At 39.9% G+C, this 13,722-nt stretch overlaps 1 protein-coding gene across 3 annotated transcripts in view; it reads right to left on the bottom strand.

Moving 5' to 3' along the window:
• Window positions 1-13,415, bottom strand: part of TTC1 (tetratricopeptide repeat domain 1) — a 33,213-nt gene extending 19,798 nt beyond the window's left edge. The window contains exons 1-3 of one of the 3 annotated variants that reach the window (XM_075715409.1): window positions 13,382-13,415; window positions 12,427-12,759; window positions 881-941 (exon numbers count right to left, since the gene is read on the bottom strand). In XM_075715409.1, the coding sequence (XP_075571524.1) occupies window positions 881-941; window positions 12,427-12,750 (385 nt within the window). In that variant the 5' untranslated portion in view covers window positions 12,751-12,759; window positions 13,382-13,415. Of the gene's footprint in view, window positions 1-880; window positions 942-12,426; window positions 13,072-13,231; window positions 13,260-13,381 lie in introns of those variants that run through there. The other 2 variants (XM_075715410.1, XM_009478819.2) reach the window with 2 other exon arrangements.
• Window positions 13,416-13,722: the final 307 nt, after the last annotated feature.

Genomic DNA, 13,722 nt, shown 5'->3' with positions numbered 1-13,722 from the left:
TCTGGGAAGGGGAAGTTACTTGTTTGTGTCCCTGCTGACTGAGGAAAGTATGAATCTGCATTTCCTGGTTTCTTTGTGAATCCTCTAGCCACCAGAACATTAAATGAAAGGTAGGTGTCAAAATCACTTCCCACTTTATGTTTTTCATTAAAAGCATTGGTACAGTTATTTATTACTGACCTCAACCCTGTTGTTAGGTACTAACTATGCTCAGAACATGTCCAGTTCTGGCATAAGCTAGAAATTTTCATACCTCTAAATTTTTTTTTTTTAATATACGTGTGTGTGTATATGTACATATCTATATATACACATATGTATATACATGTGTGTATATAGACGTACATATGTGTGTGTATATGCATATATAGATGTCTGTATACATATGCGTACACACACAGAGAAATAAAATGTGTAACAGATAGAGTCAGTGGATAAAAAGAAACATGCAAATGTACGAAGGTATGAGAGAGCTACCGAGCCACTGAGCCCTGCATCCATTCTAAGCCCTGCATCCACACACGTTAGCAAAACTCAGAGCCTAGTGGAAGCCTTTTTGGATTAGTAAAAGAAACTGGAAGGCAGTTGGAAGGCAGTCAATTCTATATCATGTTCTTGGATTTAAACACTTAGCTTTCATGGGAACCCTGCTTTAGTAATCCAAGTCTTTGTGATTTAAACTTAACTCTTAAGGAGGTCTGCTATCTCCTTCTGTTCTCTAGAGCTGGATGCAAAATGATACAGATGATAAATTTGAACAGTGATAGGTGTAAGATCTTCCTATGGATTTTCTGCAACATCACCATGATGGCTAAGTATTAATTTATCTAATTTATCTAAAATCTAACATCCATATGGTGTTAAAAAATTATCAACCCACCTCCTTTCTTGAACTGCTCATTTCCTTTCTCCTTCAGCATTGTGCTCTCCTTTCTTCTTTTCTACAAAAGAAAAGACAATGTCTCAAAGTATTTAATTGAAATGAACAAGTAGGTCAGCTGCAGTTCCAAATAAAGTATGACTGGAAAGCAGAATAAAATATAACCTGAAGAATTTTAACTAGTACCAAATCACTTGCTTGTAGTCACTGTGACATGATATACTTTATATATCCATATATATGGAGTATAACAACAAGGCAGTTAAAAAGCTCCAGTTCATGGACAACAGTATATAGAAAGAGCATTCATAGTGAATTACATGGTTTAAACTAATATGTTAGCTTTTGAGCTGGCTGTTTGCTTCTCCTTTCCAACTCAGTTTAATTCAATCAGTGCAGGTCAATTATATGAATATATTTTAGATGTAAAGTCTCAAAAGTTTTGCTTGAAATAATTCCACCTCAGAAATCCATAGTTACTTTCAGAGACATACAAAGCATGTTGAGCTGACTGCATTAGAAACAGGTCCATGGATAATACTGCCCTGAAAGATTTCTTACGCAGAGAGTGACTGAACCATCAGATCCGGAGACAGGAAGATTGTTCAGTTATACAGTGAACATTGCATATGCTGAGCGGAGTTGTGTTTGCAACCATGAATATCTTAACATTACTCTTGGCACAAGTGAAGTTGACATGAATGCTCAGCCTTTGACACAGAAAACACAGACGTCATCAAGCCATCTCTTCAACCTATTTACAGTGGAAGTCTTTCACATGCAGACATACCTCACACAAGTAAAAACAAAGCAGTACAAGTAAGACAATAATAGCAAGAAGCAATGCTCACTTTCATGAATCATTTCTACAGTAGAAAAATGATCATTTGACCACTGATTTTGCACCCAGCACACATGCATACACAAAGGACTTAAATCAAGGTGTCTATAAATTACAGATCATTGAGCAATCAAAAAGCCAACACTAGGAAAAGGAGCAGTTTCCTTTCCTGCAGATTGTGTAAATCAAGGATTAATGCAATTATCAATATCGCACAGAACATCTCCTTGGAAACAGCTAAATATAGTACTCTTTGTGGAGCGCTGCACCATCTCACAGCTATGCCAAGTAGCTGACAAACAATACAAAATCAGAGGTTGTCTCTTCTTGCTTTTATTGGTTTTGGAAAGTAATTCACCCGACCATTGTCACCATCTTAGTAATAACAGATCACAATGCTCTGAAAACTAGGCTCAGGGGAATGGCATTTAGTTGTGACACACAAAATTACACAGTAAAGTATCATCTGACCCTTTCGATACATCCCTAGATCACTGAACTTTTTCCTATCACCTATTAAATAGGTTTTCTAATACTCATTGCTCCTCACATTTAAAAAAAACCCCAAAACATAGGTCAGACAAAACATGCACCACTATTTAGAAATTGGCTTTCCTCCAGCATGGACTGACAAACCTACATAAGTCCTTCCATAATGTCACTTGCACCAATGTACACAAGCCAGTTGGTGCTTTCTAAATACGAGCATACAAACAAATTTGAGCACTTAAGGCACAAGCTGCATTAAAAGCACAAATTCTTTGTATATATGCAGGATTCTGTTGTTCAGCACAGGGAGTACATAACTGCACCTGAAAGCTGCACCCAAACTTTTGAAGTGCCACACAGAACAGCTCCAGCAAGGTCACTGCCACAGGCACAGTTGGCCCTCCACACAAAGACGTTTTTAAAACACCTTGAATGCATATAGAGTAAAAGTACAACAGAAGTAAGTTTCATACCAGTGAACAAAGCAGCCAAATTTCAGCACAGAACAGGTTTGGAGATGATGATCCTACTCGAAAACACGAAAGATCTACGTAGACAACCCTCATTCAAGGTAAGAAATGCTTGAAATGCTAGCCCTACTGATTTCATTGCTCATGACCTATTTAGAGCTGGCCTTTAAGTGCCATTAACTGATTCACTGTTGCATAAGGTAGAGTTACAACTCTACAATAACAGAAGAAATTTTTTTGTATAAAATGAGAACTACAGCATGGTCACAGTACTCCTGATGCAGAAACCCTAAAATCAAGGATTACTGGATGAAAAGCTCTACCTGTATTATCATTATTTTGTTTCATTTTATTAAAATTATTATAATATATTACATGTTTACCCCATTTAAGTATTAAATACTAATATAAAAAGTGATTTGCAGCAAGAAGGCTTCAGGACAATAAGCTTTATATTTAAAGAAAAAAAAAAAAAGAGTAAAAGGAACAAAAAAAATTCTTCAGTTGTGGGATTCCTTCTCACGTAGCCAAGAGGATTGTGACCTAGAGTCTCAACAGCACAGAAGAAAGACCGAGGTGGCTGTATGGACATGATCACTGGGGAAACGTGCAGATGAAAGTTCTGAGCAACTGAAGAGTTTAAGGACGGTCACACTGGGAAACTGATGATTCATACAACTCTCCTCCTCCAAAAGCCTGTTCCTTGGTATGTCCTCTTGCCTGCGAATCAAACTACACAAACTTGAAGGATAGAGAACTATTAGTCACATAACTGTTACAAACGTCAGTGACAGTCTTGCAGTCACTTCTGATTATTTGACCAGAAAAGGTGTTGTCTAAGCATGTTTCATAAGCCAGCAGCATTGTTTAGAAAACCATATATGGTTTTGCAGCTTACTCAGCTCCCTGGAAAGCAGCAATGCAAGCGATGCAGTCCTGGTTCACAACCAGTATTTCTGTCATAGCTTGACCAATATTTTCAAGATTTTCCTGAACTACGGCTTTCAGGCTGTGTCCCTCAAGTTCCAAACTGTACAAGGTTTCGCAGTATTTTTCAAAAAGGTAAAGTCTATAGGGTACCTCATGCATCATTCTGGATTTGCATTTCAAGTATGACCCATAAGCAATACATAGTAGCACACTATCCCTAAAAGCAAATTGGCAAATTTCCACAAGATGTAAAAGGATACGTATTAGCATGTCACATCCTAAACACACTGCCCTCTAAAGCACATTATTTATGAAATAAATACATCATTTATTCCTCCACATATACATTTCTTTAACAGAAAATCCTAACACAAAAGCAGTGGAAAATCAACTATTTTGGATGAATTTACATTTAACCTGAAAGGACTGCTCCAATGGATGCTGTTAGAATACGTCTTCTATTCAAATTCAGGGTAAAAACAAAACCAAACCACCAAACCAAAAAACCCAACCAAAAACTGAAGTGCTTTTAGAAGACGTAACCTCTTCACTCAGTATGCTGCATTTCCAGCTTCGATGGACAATTGCAAATTGACTGGTCATCAGTTTACTGTGATCATATCAGCCCAGAGTGAAAAAATTGCAAGTGACTTGTCCTTGGGACAAATTTTGCACAATGTCATTTCAGTGTCCCCACCCACTAATTTTTCAGCAAAAGATTTAAGTAGCTGCAGGGCAGGCTACCCTTTCCTCAGCGAGGGAAGTAGGTCAGACTGAACTCCTAGAATGCTCTGCCTAAGGAAAAGGTATCTTGACCCACTACGTTCCCTGAGGCTGCTCACATATGACATTGGGGTCAGACACAACTTCCCCAACTTACACTCCATTATGTTTTTCTGCTATTCAAAGTCAGCCAAGTCTTAAGGTTTGGTTTTTGCAAATTTTATTAACACAAAGATGGCAAATTCCAACTGGCAGGTATTAGTTTCTGCTGTATAAAGTAAAGAAAAAATTTTTAACATCCAGAAGAAATAACTATTTTTAACTAGTAATACAATTCTTAAAGGATCTGATTAGAAATGTTTACGGGTTTGGATACTGAATCACAATCACCCATATTCTGAAGAAATTAGGTTCTTAACCTAAATCTGCCTGGCAAGCAAGAGGTGCTGAAAATAGAGGCCTGATGTGAAGTAACAAGAAAAGACAGCTTGGCCTTCTGACAATAAAGTACAACAATTCAAAAGAAAGGTCATCAAATACAGTCCTTGGACCTCAGCTACTCTGCCAAAACCTCAGAGTTAAAAATAAAAGCATTAAAGCATTATTCTAATACTAGAGAAGAAAGCAACCTACACATTTTCACCGTTTGTTTTGAAAGTAACCAATATAATAAAGAGTGCTGGAAGTGAAATCCCTAAATATAGCGGGTGAGAGCTGAAGGACGAACCCCCTCAGTTTGTAATGCTTCCAGCTATGCTGCTTCTGGCTGTTCCTATGCATTTTATTTGATCAATTGATTTAACTTTGCTAGGGAACTGTTCTTGGCTCCAGTTTTGTCAAGAGTAGCAAATGTGTACTCTCTTCTCTGTAAGGCTGTTTATACAGTGTGACAATGCACATCTGCATCTCGTGTACCCTTTTGTAAGGTCACCAAATAGCAGTCAATGTAAAATTACTGGGGTTCAAAGGGTGCAGAGAAGCAAGGAATTTCAACAGATATGGAATATATTTTTCAGCTTCAAATACCAATTCTATTTTTAAGTCATCGATTCGTAGTCATCTGCTTCCCCCTGCAGTTTTGTGAAGCTATTGCTGTATCATGCATTCAATGACTTCAATTTCAATTTAAGGTTGTAGTCACTCAAAAAATCCTTTTTCAAATCTTGCTAGAGTTGCCACTTGAAAACTGTGCCAAAGCTGCCCTCTCCACTTAAAGAGGTAGAGTAATAAGCATTTCTAGACTCTGGCCAATTTTGGCTCATTGTGACTCCATGGTAAAGATGCATTAGTCTTTCTACCACCAAATCACTTTCTTTTCCTGAAATTGTAAGCAGCACTTCCAGAGACAATAGGTCACACCCACCCTTGACAGTCAGTTTAAGTTAACATGCCAGACTAACTGTGACTATTCTTGAGTGACAACACACGCCATTCAGTCATTCTTGTTCCAGAGGCAACAGCCTGAGGCAGAAAAATGGAGCTGACCACCTAATCCATCACCACCACAATTCGAAAAGGTCTCAATTTGACAGCATCAGCATCTTCCAGAGAAATGCAAAAATGGGTATAAGACTAAAATCAGATAGCAGCACTGAAAGAAAGCTGAAGGTATACTTTTTCACTCTTGTATTAAATTGCCAGCCAGCAAAAGACTTTAGTTTAAAAATGTAACTTGAAGAACTATAAATCACACAAGGAGATTATAACTCCAAACTTCATCCAGGTTCTTCTCACCAGCACTTGGAATTACTCTAGCAGATACAGATATACTTCTCAAACATACTTCTCCAACCTTTGATTAATGCAAAAATGTAGCAGGCTGTTTTGTCCTATTTTGCAAGCCATAGACAGGGCAGTTTTAGTCTAGCAATCCATCTTTTCCTCCAATTTGATCAAAACAGCAGCACAGTTAGTATTGGTGCTGTACTGTATACAGGATTCAGGTTATTGAAGTAGGTCACTTGAATAAGGGGATCACCTTTTATTACATTTCATGAGATTGCATTGTAACACCTTCAAAACCTGTCTTGCAAGTTTTGTTGCTATACAAAATAATTTTGAATGCTGATGAGAATTGTTAACGAAAGATATATTCCTTATTTATGTAACAAGTTTTACTGCTGTGCAGTCAGTTGGATTGTCTCATGTATTAGTAATCTGGGTTTTTTTGGTCCAACCACATAATTCTTTCTGGAAAGAGTTCCAAGACCATCTCCAAGTGATCAACACCTGAGGACTGCTCCAAAGTATGACTCGCTTTGTTGTATCCTATCTTCCAGTTTGTACCTTAGCTTTTATTTTGTCAATACTATAGAAAAAGCAGCAACTTTGACAGAGTCAAGGTTACTGTACTATATTGGACAGATGGAACTAGGAAATCACCAAATGCTGAAATAAATGACTACACCTGAGAAGCCATCTCAGAAAAAATCCCAGATCAGTTCTTCAACCCCTGGAAAAGCAAATTCTATACAGAAGCTATAATTTATGGAAGAACAATGGGATCAACCTCAAGCATAGGGAAGAAAGGCTGAGGAGGGGAGCAGCTCAAATGAGATTTCTTGATTAAGACAATGTTCTCTAACACATCCTAGAACTTCTGGCGAAAATGGGTGTGTGTGTGTGTGTGTATGTGCGTGGAAATTTTACTGTTTAGCCCAGAACTGAAAAAACCTCAGGTACAACTCAAAAATACTATTTCTCAAAGATGAGTTTCACTTAATTCTTACAGAGTTACTAACAAGATACTAATCAAGAACCTCCTCTACTAGAGTTGTGTTCCTTGTCTTGCTGACACATTTCCTAGTGTTAAAATAGAAATTGAGCATGATTACAGCCAGCTGTAGCTCTAATGCACATGCAACAGCCCAAAGAAGGGATCTGCTTTTGAGGAATATTAAATATTTATTCCAGGGTCTTACAGCAGCTAGAAAGGAGTGTTCTATATCCAAAATAAGAGCGTACTAGACCAGGTGCTTAAGTCTTTGCCAGGCAAGGCCCAAAGAACAAGACAACATCTGTCATGATGGAAGAGCATGAGGGATTCAGAATCTTGCTGCTGGATAAACTCATAATTAATGGGTGTCCCTCCAGAAGAGGACTGGGTCAGACAAACAATTACCATGTAACAGCTGTTGGGTGTCTTCCGATTAATTCTGCAGACTAGACCAACGTCAAAGCCATCACTGTCAATGACAACTAACCATAAAAATCTGTTTGGAACACATCAAAAGCAATTTACTGCTCAGTGCCTCTGCTGAAGCAGCAATCAGCATGTTTTTGAAACAACAAAAATCTTATAAACGTGAATTGTGTTTCAGGCTGCTTAGTTCTTAAAAAGCTCAGAGTTGCAAGTCCAGGCAAGTAACCAGGCTCTATGCTACAACTGTTTTTAAGAATACTTCTTGCAGGTTTGTGTCTTAATATCCCTTAAAGTTCTTATTTTGCTTCACTGTGCAGAAAAGACTTCTTACAATATCAGTACTTGAAGTAATTCCTGTTGCTTAAAATTAGAAATCTCACTGTATGGGGCTCTCAAAATATAATTGAGAGAAAATACACAACCACTTGCTCCTTCACTTTGATCTCTGCAGCAGCTTCTTCATGGGTGAGAATTTCTACTCAGACCTGCTACCAGGAAAGCTTGCAGATAGGATGCGCATAAATACAGAGAGCAAGGACTAGAATCTATCTTTGCATTTCCAGAATAAATTAGAGACTTTCTTTTCTACAGCCTAGTTACTGGAGAACATCACTCAAAAGAACTGATTTATTAAAGCTCCTAAAACATAACAATGGGCTTAGTTTAAAAAAAAACCAAAAAACAAAAAATCCCAAAAAACCAAACCCACAAAACTATTAAGGTGCAGCTCCATAAATTTAATTTGAACAGGGCTAACATCCATCTCTCCTTATGACTTGAGTACCTGCAATCACAGTTCATAGCAGTTTTTCTTATTTAGGCAAGTAGTCCAATTGAAGAAAATCCATCTACCCCTCTATGCCATCACAAGGCTGCCATTGATGTCTACTTTTACCAGCACTGCCCTTGATCTAAAAATACAGCATTATTTTTCATCTGAATCATTCCCCGTAACTGGTTCACTGCACATTCACACAGAGAGGTGTACTAGCACAATGAAGAAGGCAGCAGGGGGCTGAGAATAACTGATCAAGGCCTGCCTGAGTAGCAAACACAGCACTGCTGCTGAGTGTCTGGTCACAACCTCAACAGTCAAATAAACAAGTTATGAATATTTCTGCCTCATTTTCCCCAGCTAAAAAAAAAAAATAATAAAAAAATCATGTTGGTCTCCTTCTCAAAAACAACCTTTTGAGTAATTGGAAGGAGGTTTAAAATGTTTGAAATACTCTGAATAAACGGATGTATAGCAGCTGTTTTCAGACTGTAACTGCAGTATTTTTTTTCTTAAAAGCTGCATCATTTAACAGATTCTTTTCATAATCAAAATATATAGAACATTTCACTTTTTAAAATAAAATTTGTAGCCATCAATTCCAAATACTATGCGGAAAGCTGCAGTGGCAATTCAGAAATGACCCATCCCCGTGGTTTTACTACACAGAGAATGTAAGGTGATGCAGGGTAACATCATGCAAATGGGCAACTTCAATAGTTGTAACAACTGCTGTAACCTTCTAATTCATCTCTAGTTTCTGGATTTCTCAAGCTCTGCTTATAAGAGATACCAGCAATATTTTGTTAGAGAAAAAAATAGCTAAATTTTAAAGACTGCTTATATAATCCACTCAGAAAGCTCTCTATGGAACATAAACGAAGTTCACATTGTAAGTATTGCCAATGTAATAGTTACAGTAATACTAAGAGATACAATCCCTCCATGTCATTAGGTATAATCATAAACCAAGCTGAAAGGCACAATTACTCAATACCACTGGAAATAAACCTACAGAAAGAGGGGAACTGCAGCTGTCTCCACATTTTCTCTAAGGAAATCTTTCCAGCTTTAAACAGTTATTATTTTGTACTCCCATAGTACCTTTCAATGGAGTTCCATGAAGCTGAATGCAAGTATTCAACATTCACAATCCTTTTGCTCACTTTACAGAAGGCAAAAATTGATGTGCAAAATTAAATGATTACATAACAATACAGCAGAAAACAGAGCAGCACGAAAACTAAGACACCCAATTTCCAGGCCTGATGCTCTTTCCAGAGTTTAATTCTACAACATAATTTCCCCCCAGCTTTTACCATTTTGTCTATGAAACTTTCAAGCTGCCTTCAAGTTACAGGCTGCTGCAGAAGACTCATCATGACTCATTATGACAATGTTCCTTGTTGTACAAACAATAAATACAAGAAGAAGAAAGGGACTGGTTAGTCTAAACTGGAAAAGACATGAGGGCAACGTGGTAATGGCTTTTCCATGTAGCGAGCAGGTCAAGGAAAGTGATTATTACCCTCTGTTCAGTACCTGAGAGAATGCATTTGGAGAGTGCCCAGCCTTGGCCTCCCCGCCATACAAAAAAAAAAACCAAAACACCAAACCAAAACCCAAAACAGACATTAACTTCCCCGAGGGAGTCCAGTGGAGGGCCCCCAAGATGGTCAGGACACTGGAGACTGTGACCTAAACAGACAGCCTAGAAGAACTGAGTTTGTTCAGCCTTACGAAAAGGTGGCTTAGGGGAGACCTCATTGCTAGAGAAAATGGAGATGGACTCTTCCTGGAGGCATGCAGAAAAAGAAGGGCCAGTGGTCACAACTTGCAACAAAGGAGATTCTAATTAAATATGAGCAATAAAGTGGCTACCATGAGGGTAGTTAAACACTAGAACAGGGGCCCAGAGGGGCTGTGCAATCTCCAGGCTCTGAGATGTTTGTGTGGCTCTGGGAAGGCTGATCTATTTTATGTAACTTTGAGCAGGGGGTTGGACTAGATGACCTCACCAGAGGCCCTTTTGGGGCAAAGGATGCACCAGACAACCTCTTGAGATTCCCCCCCCCCCCCCCCCCCCCCCCACTGTTCCTTATTGATCTAAAGTATTACAACTGGCAAGCATCATTATGCCCATTTTACAAATGTCAAAACTGAGAGACAGAGAGCGCGATATGATTTCCACAAGGTGAAGCAGCAGACAAGTGTTACATCTAGTCTCATTCCAACTTCAAGGAGATTATATTCCATGTTCCACTTCCCCACTAGTCCCAGATTGCTATTCCACCTCAAGGAACTTCTACATTAACATGATGAAAAACTACCTTTTTGTCTTCACTGATGTATTTTGGTCAGAAATCCTACCCTGCCAGCAAGGGAACTATTTGAGCCACAATTGATTAGATTTCTCTATACTGGTTTGTAACAAACTATTTAGATGTTTGGTTGCCTCTGGCATCATGGCTCTGCATATTTCTGCCTGTCATTCTCTATTTATAGTAGCTGGCAGTAAGACCACAGCGTAGTCAAGTTACTGCCAAGCCCTGCCCTCTTTCCAACTTTTTGGGGCAATGTATAGCCAGCATTTATTTACTTATACAACACAGACAGGGCTAGCCAACACTTAAGAAAGCGTGGTCCAGCTTTACCAAGTCAGTTGAATTAGAAAAGATCAGTCTGCCTGTACAAAAGAGTAATAAGCTCCTATAAAGTCACTGAAACATTCATAATATTTTAAGCACTTTTGAAAAAATGAATTTGATATGACCCTTCATTTCTTCTTTTTCATCAAATGCCTCATTTTAGTACTTGTCCATTACAGTAGTAATTTATTCTACTGTGCCTGGTGATTTGGGAGCTTCCAGAATAAAAACTATACAGCTATATAATACACTATCTTCCCTTATGAAGTAATGCTTTCCTAAGATGCTGCCTACCTTCTCTTGTCAGCTACCATTCCTTACTCCACTCTCTCCTTCCCTCACCATAATGAGTTATTCAATGTTACCTATGATCCAAATTGTGCAGCTAGCCTTTCAGTAAGGACTCTATTCCCTTTATTAAAATAAGATCTAATTCATGCCTACAGGATATATATAAAATATATATATAAAAAATAAAGTTTGCTGAAGTCTTCCCTTCACATAAGTTACAATATGTCAGAATTCCATCTTTTCCCCAACTGCTAAAGAATTTAGTCCCTGTTTCAATTTTCAGTACAAGTAACTGCTCGTTTGGATAATTCAGTCAGATTTTAACATCCTGGATCAGTTCTTTGAAACATGACCTCTTCAAGAGGCCAAGCTATATAACTTGTCAAAAACAGAGTGTTCAAAAAAAAAAAAAAAATTACAAAAGTTGTATGTTGGGACACAGATTTTACTTTAACATCTTTACTCCCCCACCACCTGCAAACTGAAGTTGACAAAAGTTGGGGGTGGGGGGAAATCCATAAATCAGTAGAATAAAAAGTTCTGTCTTTTTTCCTAACTCTTGATGAACCCTGAAAACTAACTGCTGTCAAGTGAAACCACTGACTGAGGGTCAAAAAAACTGGTTCACACAGACTTATGGGGCAGTAAACACCATTACAGAGGCTACTGGACTTCCCCCAAGACCTGTTTTGTTACTTCCCACAACATTATCCAGTTTGTTACCCAAACATTTTGTCCAATGTAAAGGCACTGAAAATAAACAAAACCACACATTCAATGTTTTTTGTTTGTTTAAAGCTTAAGTAATCTATAGGGATACTTTCAAATGTAATCCCAATGAGTTGTATTACATAAACTAGCCTTTCAGATATTGAAACAATCCTGAAACCTGCTCTGAGTTTTGAAAAAGCACCTTGCAGCTAATCAGGTGAAAACAATGAATATACTCAATTAAGTAACATGAAACATGGAGATTTTTGTTTCTTATAATCTCTCTGAGTCACAGTAACCTTACACAGTGGTGAAAGTAGACAAAAATCTGCAACGGAATGTGGTGATTAAAAGCAGCAAGGAAAGCTAACAAAAATATTTATTACCTAAAAGAAGAAATTAATAGCAGTAAAACTAGACACAAAAGAGAGTTTTAAAGGTCCATTTTCATGCCGGTCACAGACAATTCAGAAACATGACACTGAAAATATATCTTTTTATAGTCAACATTGGTACTTTGGATTACCTGTTTTTCTTCCTCTGGCATATCTTTTTCTAGTTCTAGTAAGTATTCTTCATCTAGTTCTGTCTGCTTCCTTGAGCTATTCTCATCATTCTGTAAATTCCCTTCATCATCCAGCATAGGTTCTTTTGCCTCAAAGGAGTCGTGACAGTCATGGAAACACTCATCTGCTGTTGTGGGATCTTTGGCTGAAGATGGTGTATGTCCACTTTCAATGTTTTTGGGATTCTGTGCATCTTTGGGGCCAGTCTCTGAAGACTTCTGATCAGAAAGCTTTAAGTGATCAAGTAATTCTTCAGGTGGACTTGCATCTTTAAACTCTTCCATGTTGGACTCCTTGGAGGGATTGGGTTTTTAGAAATGAGAAAGAAATAACCCTCAATAAGCATAATACAAATGCCTTGTCAGCAAACGAATCTCTGAAGTGCTTAAAAGTACTCTTGACATCATCTGAGGGAAACTTATCCCTCAGGGGAGGGAGCAACTTATACATGCTTCTTCTATGCACTATACAGCGACATGGCGCCAGCACACTGCTCCCACAGAAAAGTCAATTCACAGATTCCCAGGACCGGCACGGCACAGCACTATGCTACGGCTTCTCCTTTGCAGCGGGACTGAAGTCACACACACTTGCCTACCCACAGGCCACAGCACCGCCTCGCCCACCCCGGCCCCCCGCGGACTGCGTGCAGCGAGCCCCCCGCCGCCGCCCCGGGCCCCGCCTGCACCGCGCTCCCCTCCAGCCCCATCACGACCCGCCAGAGCCAGGCCCCAGGCAGCCGTTCCCAGCTCTGTCATCTCAAACCTATCCCGCCCCCTGAGTAAGGGAGCGGGCTGCAGCCAGTGCCCCCCGTGACACCACCGTCGTCGCCGTCACCGCCTCCCCCCAGGCCAGGCCAGGCCAGGCCGGGCCAGGCCAGGCCAGGCCGGGCCGGGCCGGGCCCACCGCAGAGACCTGCGCCTTGCCTTCCCTTCCGGCCTCCGCTCGCCGCCCGCTCGTCACCCTTCACCCCGCAGATCGCTTCCTGCCGCGCCAGCCAATAGGGGGAGGCCGCGCGCGGGCTGATGGGATTTGCAGTCTTGCGGGGGCGCGTGACGCAGAGGCCGCGCGAGGCTGGGGTGCCTGGGACGGGGGGGGGGGGGGGGAGGGGAGGGAAGAGGAAGAGGAAGAGGAAGAGGAAGAGGAAGAGGAGAGGCCGTGAAAGCCATGGGAAGGCCCTGGGAGGGTAGAGCCCTGCCCCAGTTCCACCCGCGGTGAGGGCATGGCTCAGGCTCACCGGGAAGCCCTTAGGGGAT

This window comes from Pelecanus crispus, chromosome 8 (assembly GCF_030463565.1).
Source record: "Pelecanus crispus isolate bPelCri1 chromosome 8, bPelCri1.pri, whole genome shotgun sequence".
Lineage (NCBI taxonomy): Eukaryota > Metazoa > Chordata > Aves > Pelecaniformes > Pelecanidae > Pelecanus > Pelecanus crispus.
This window is presented reverse-complemented; position numbering and strand designations above follow the sequence as displayed.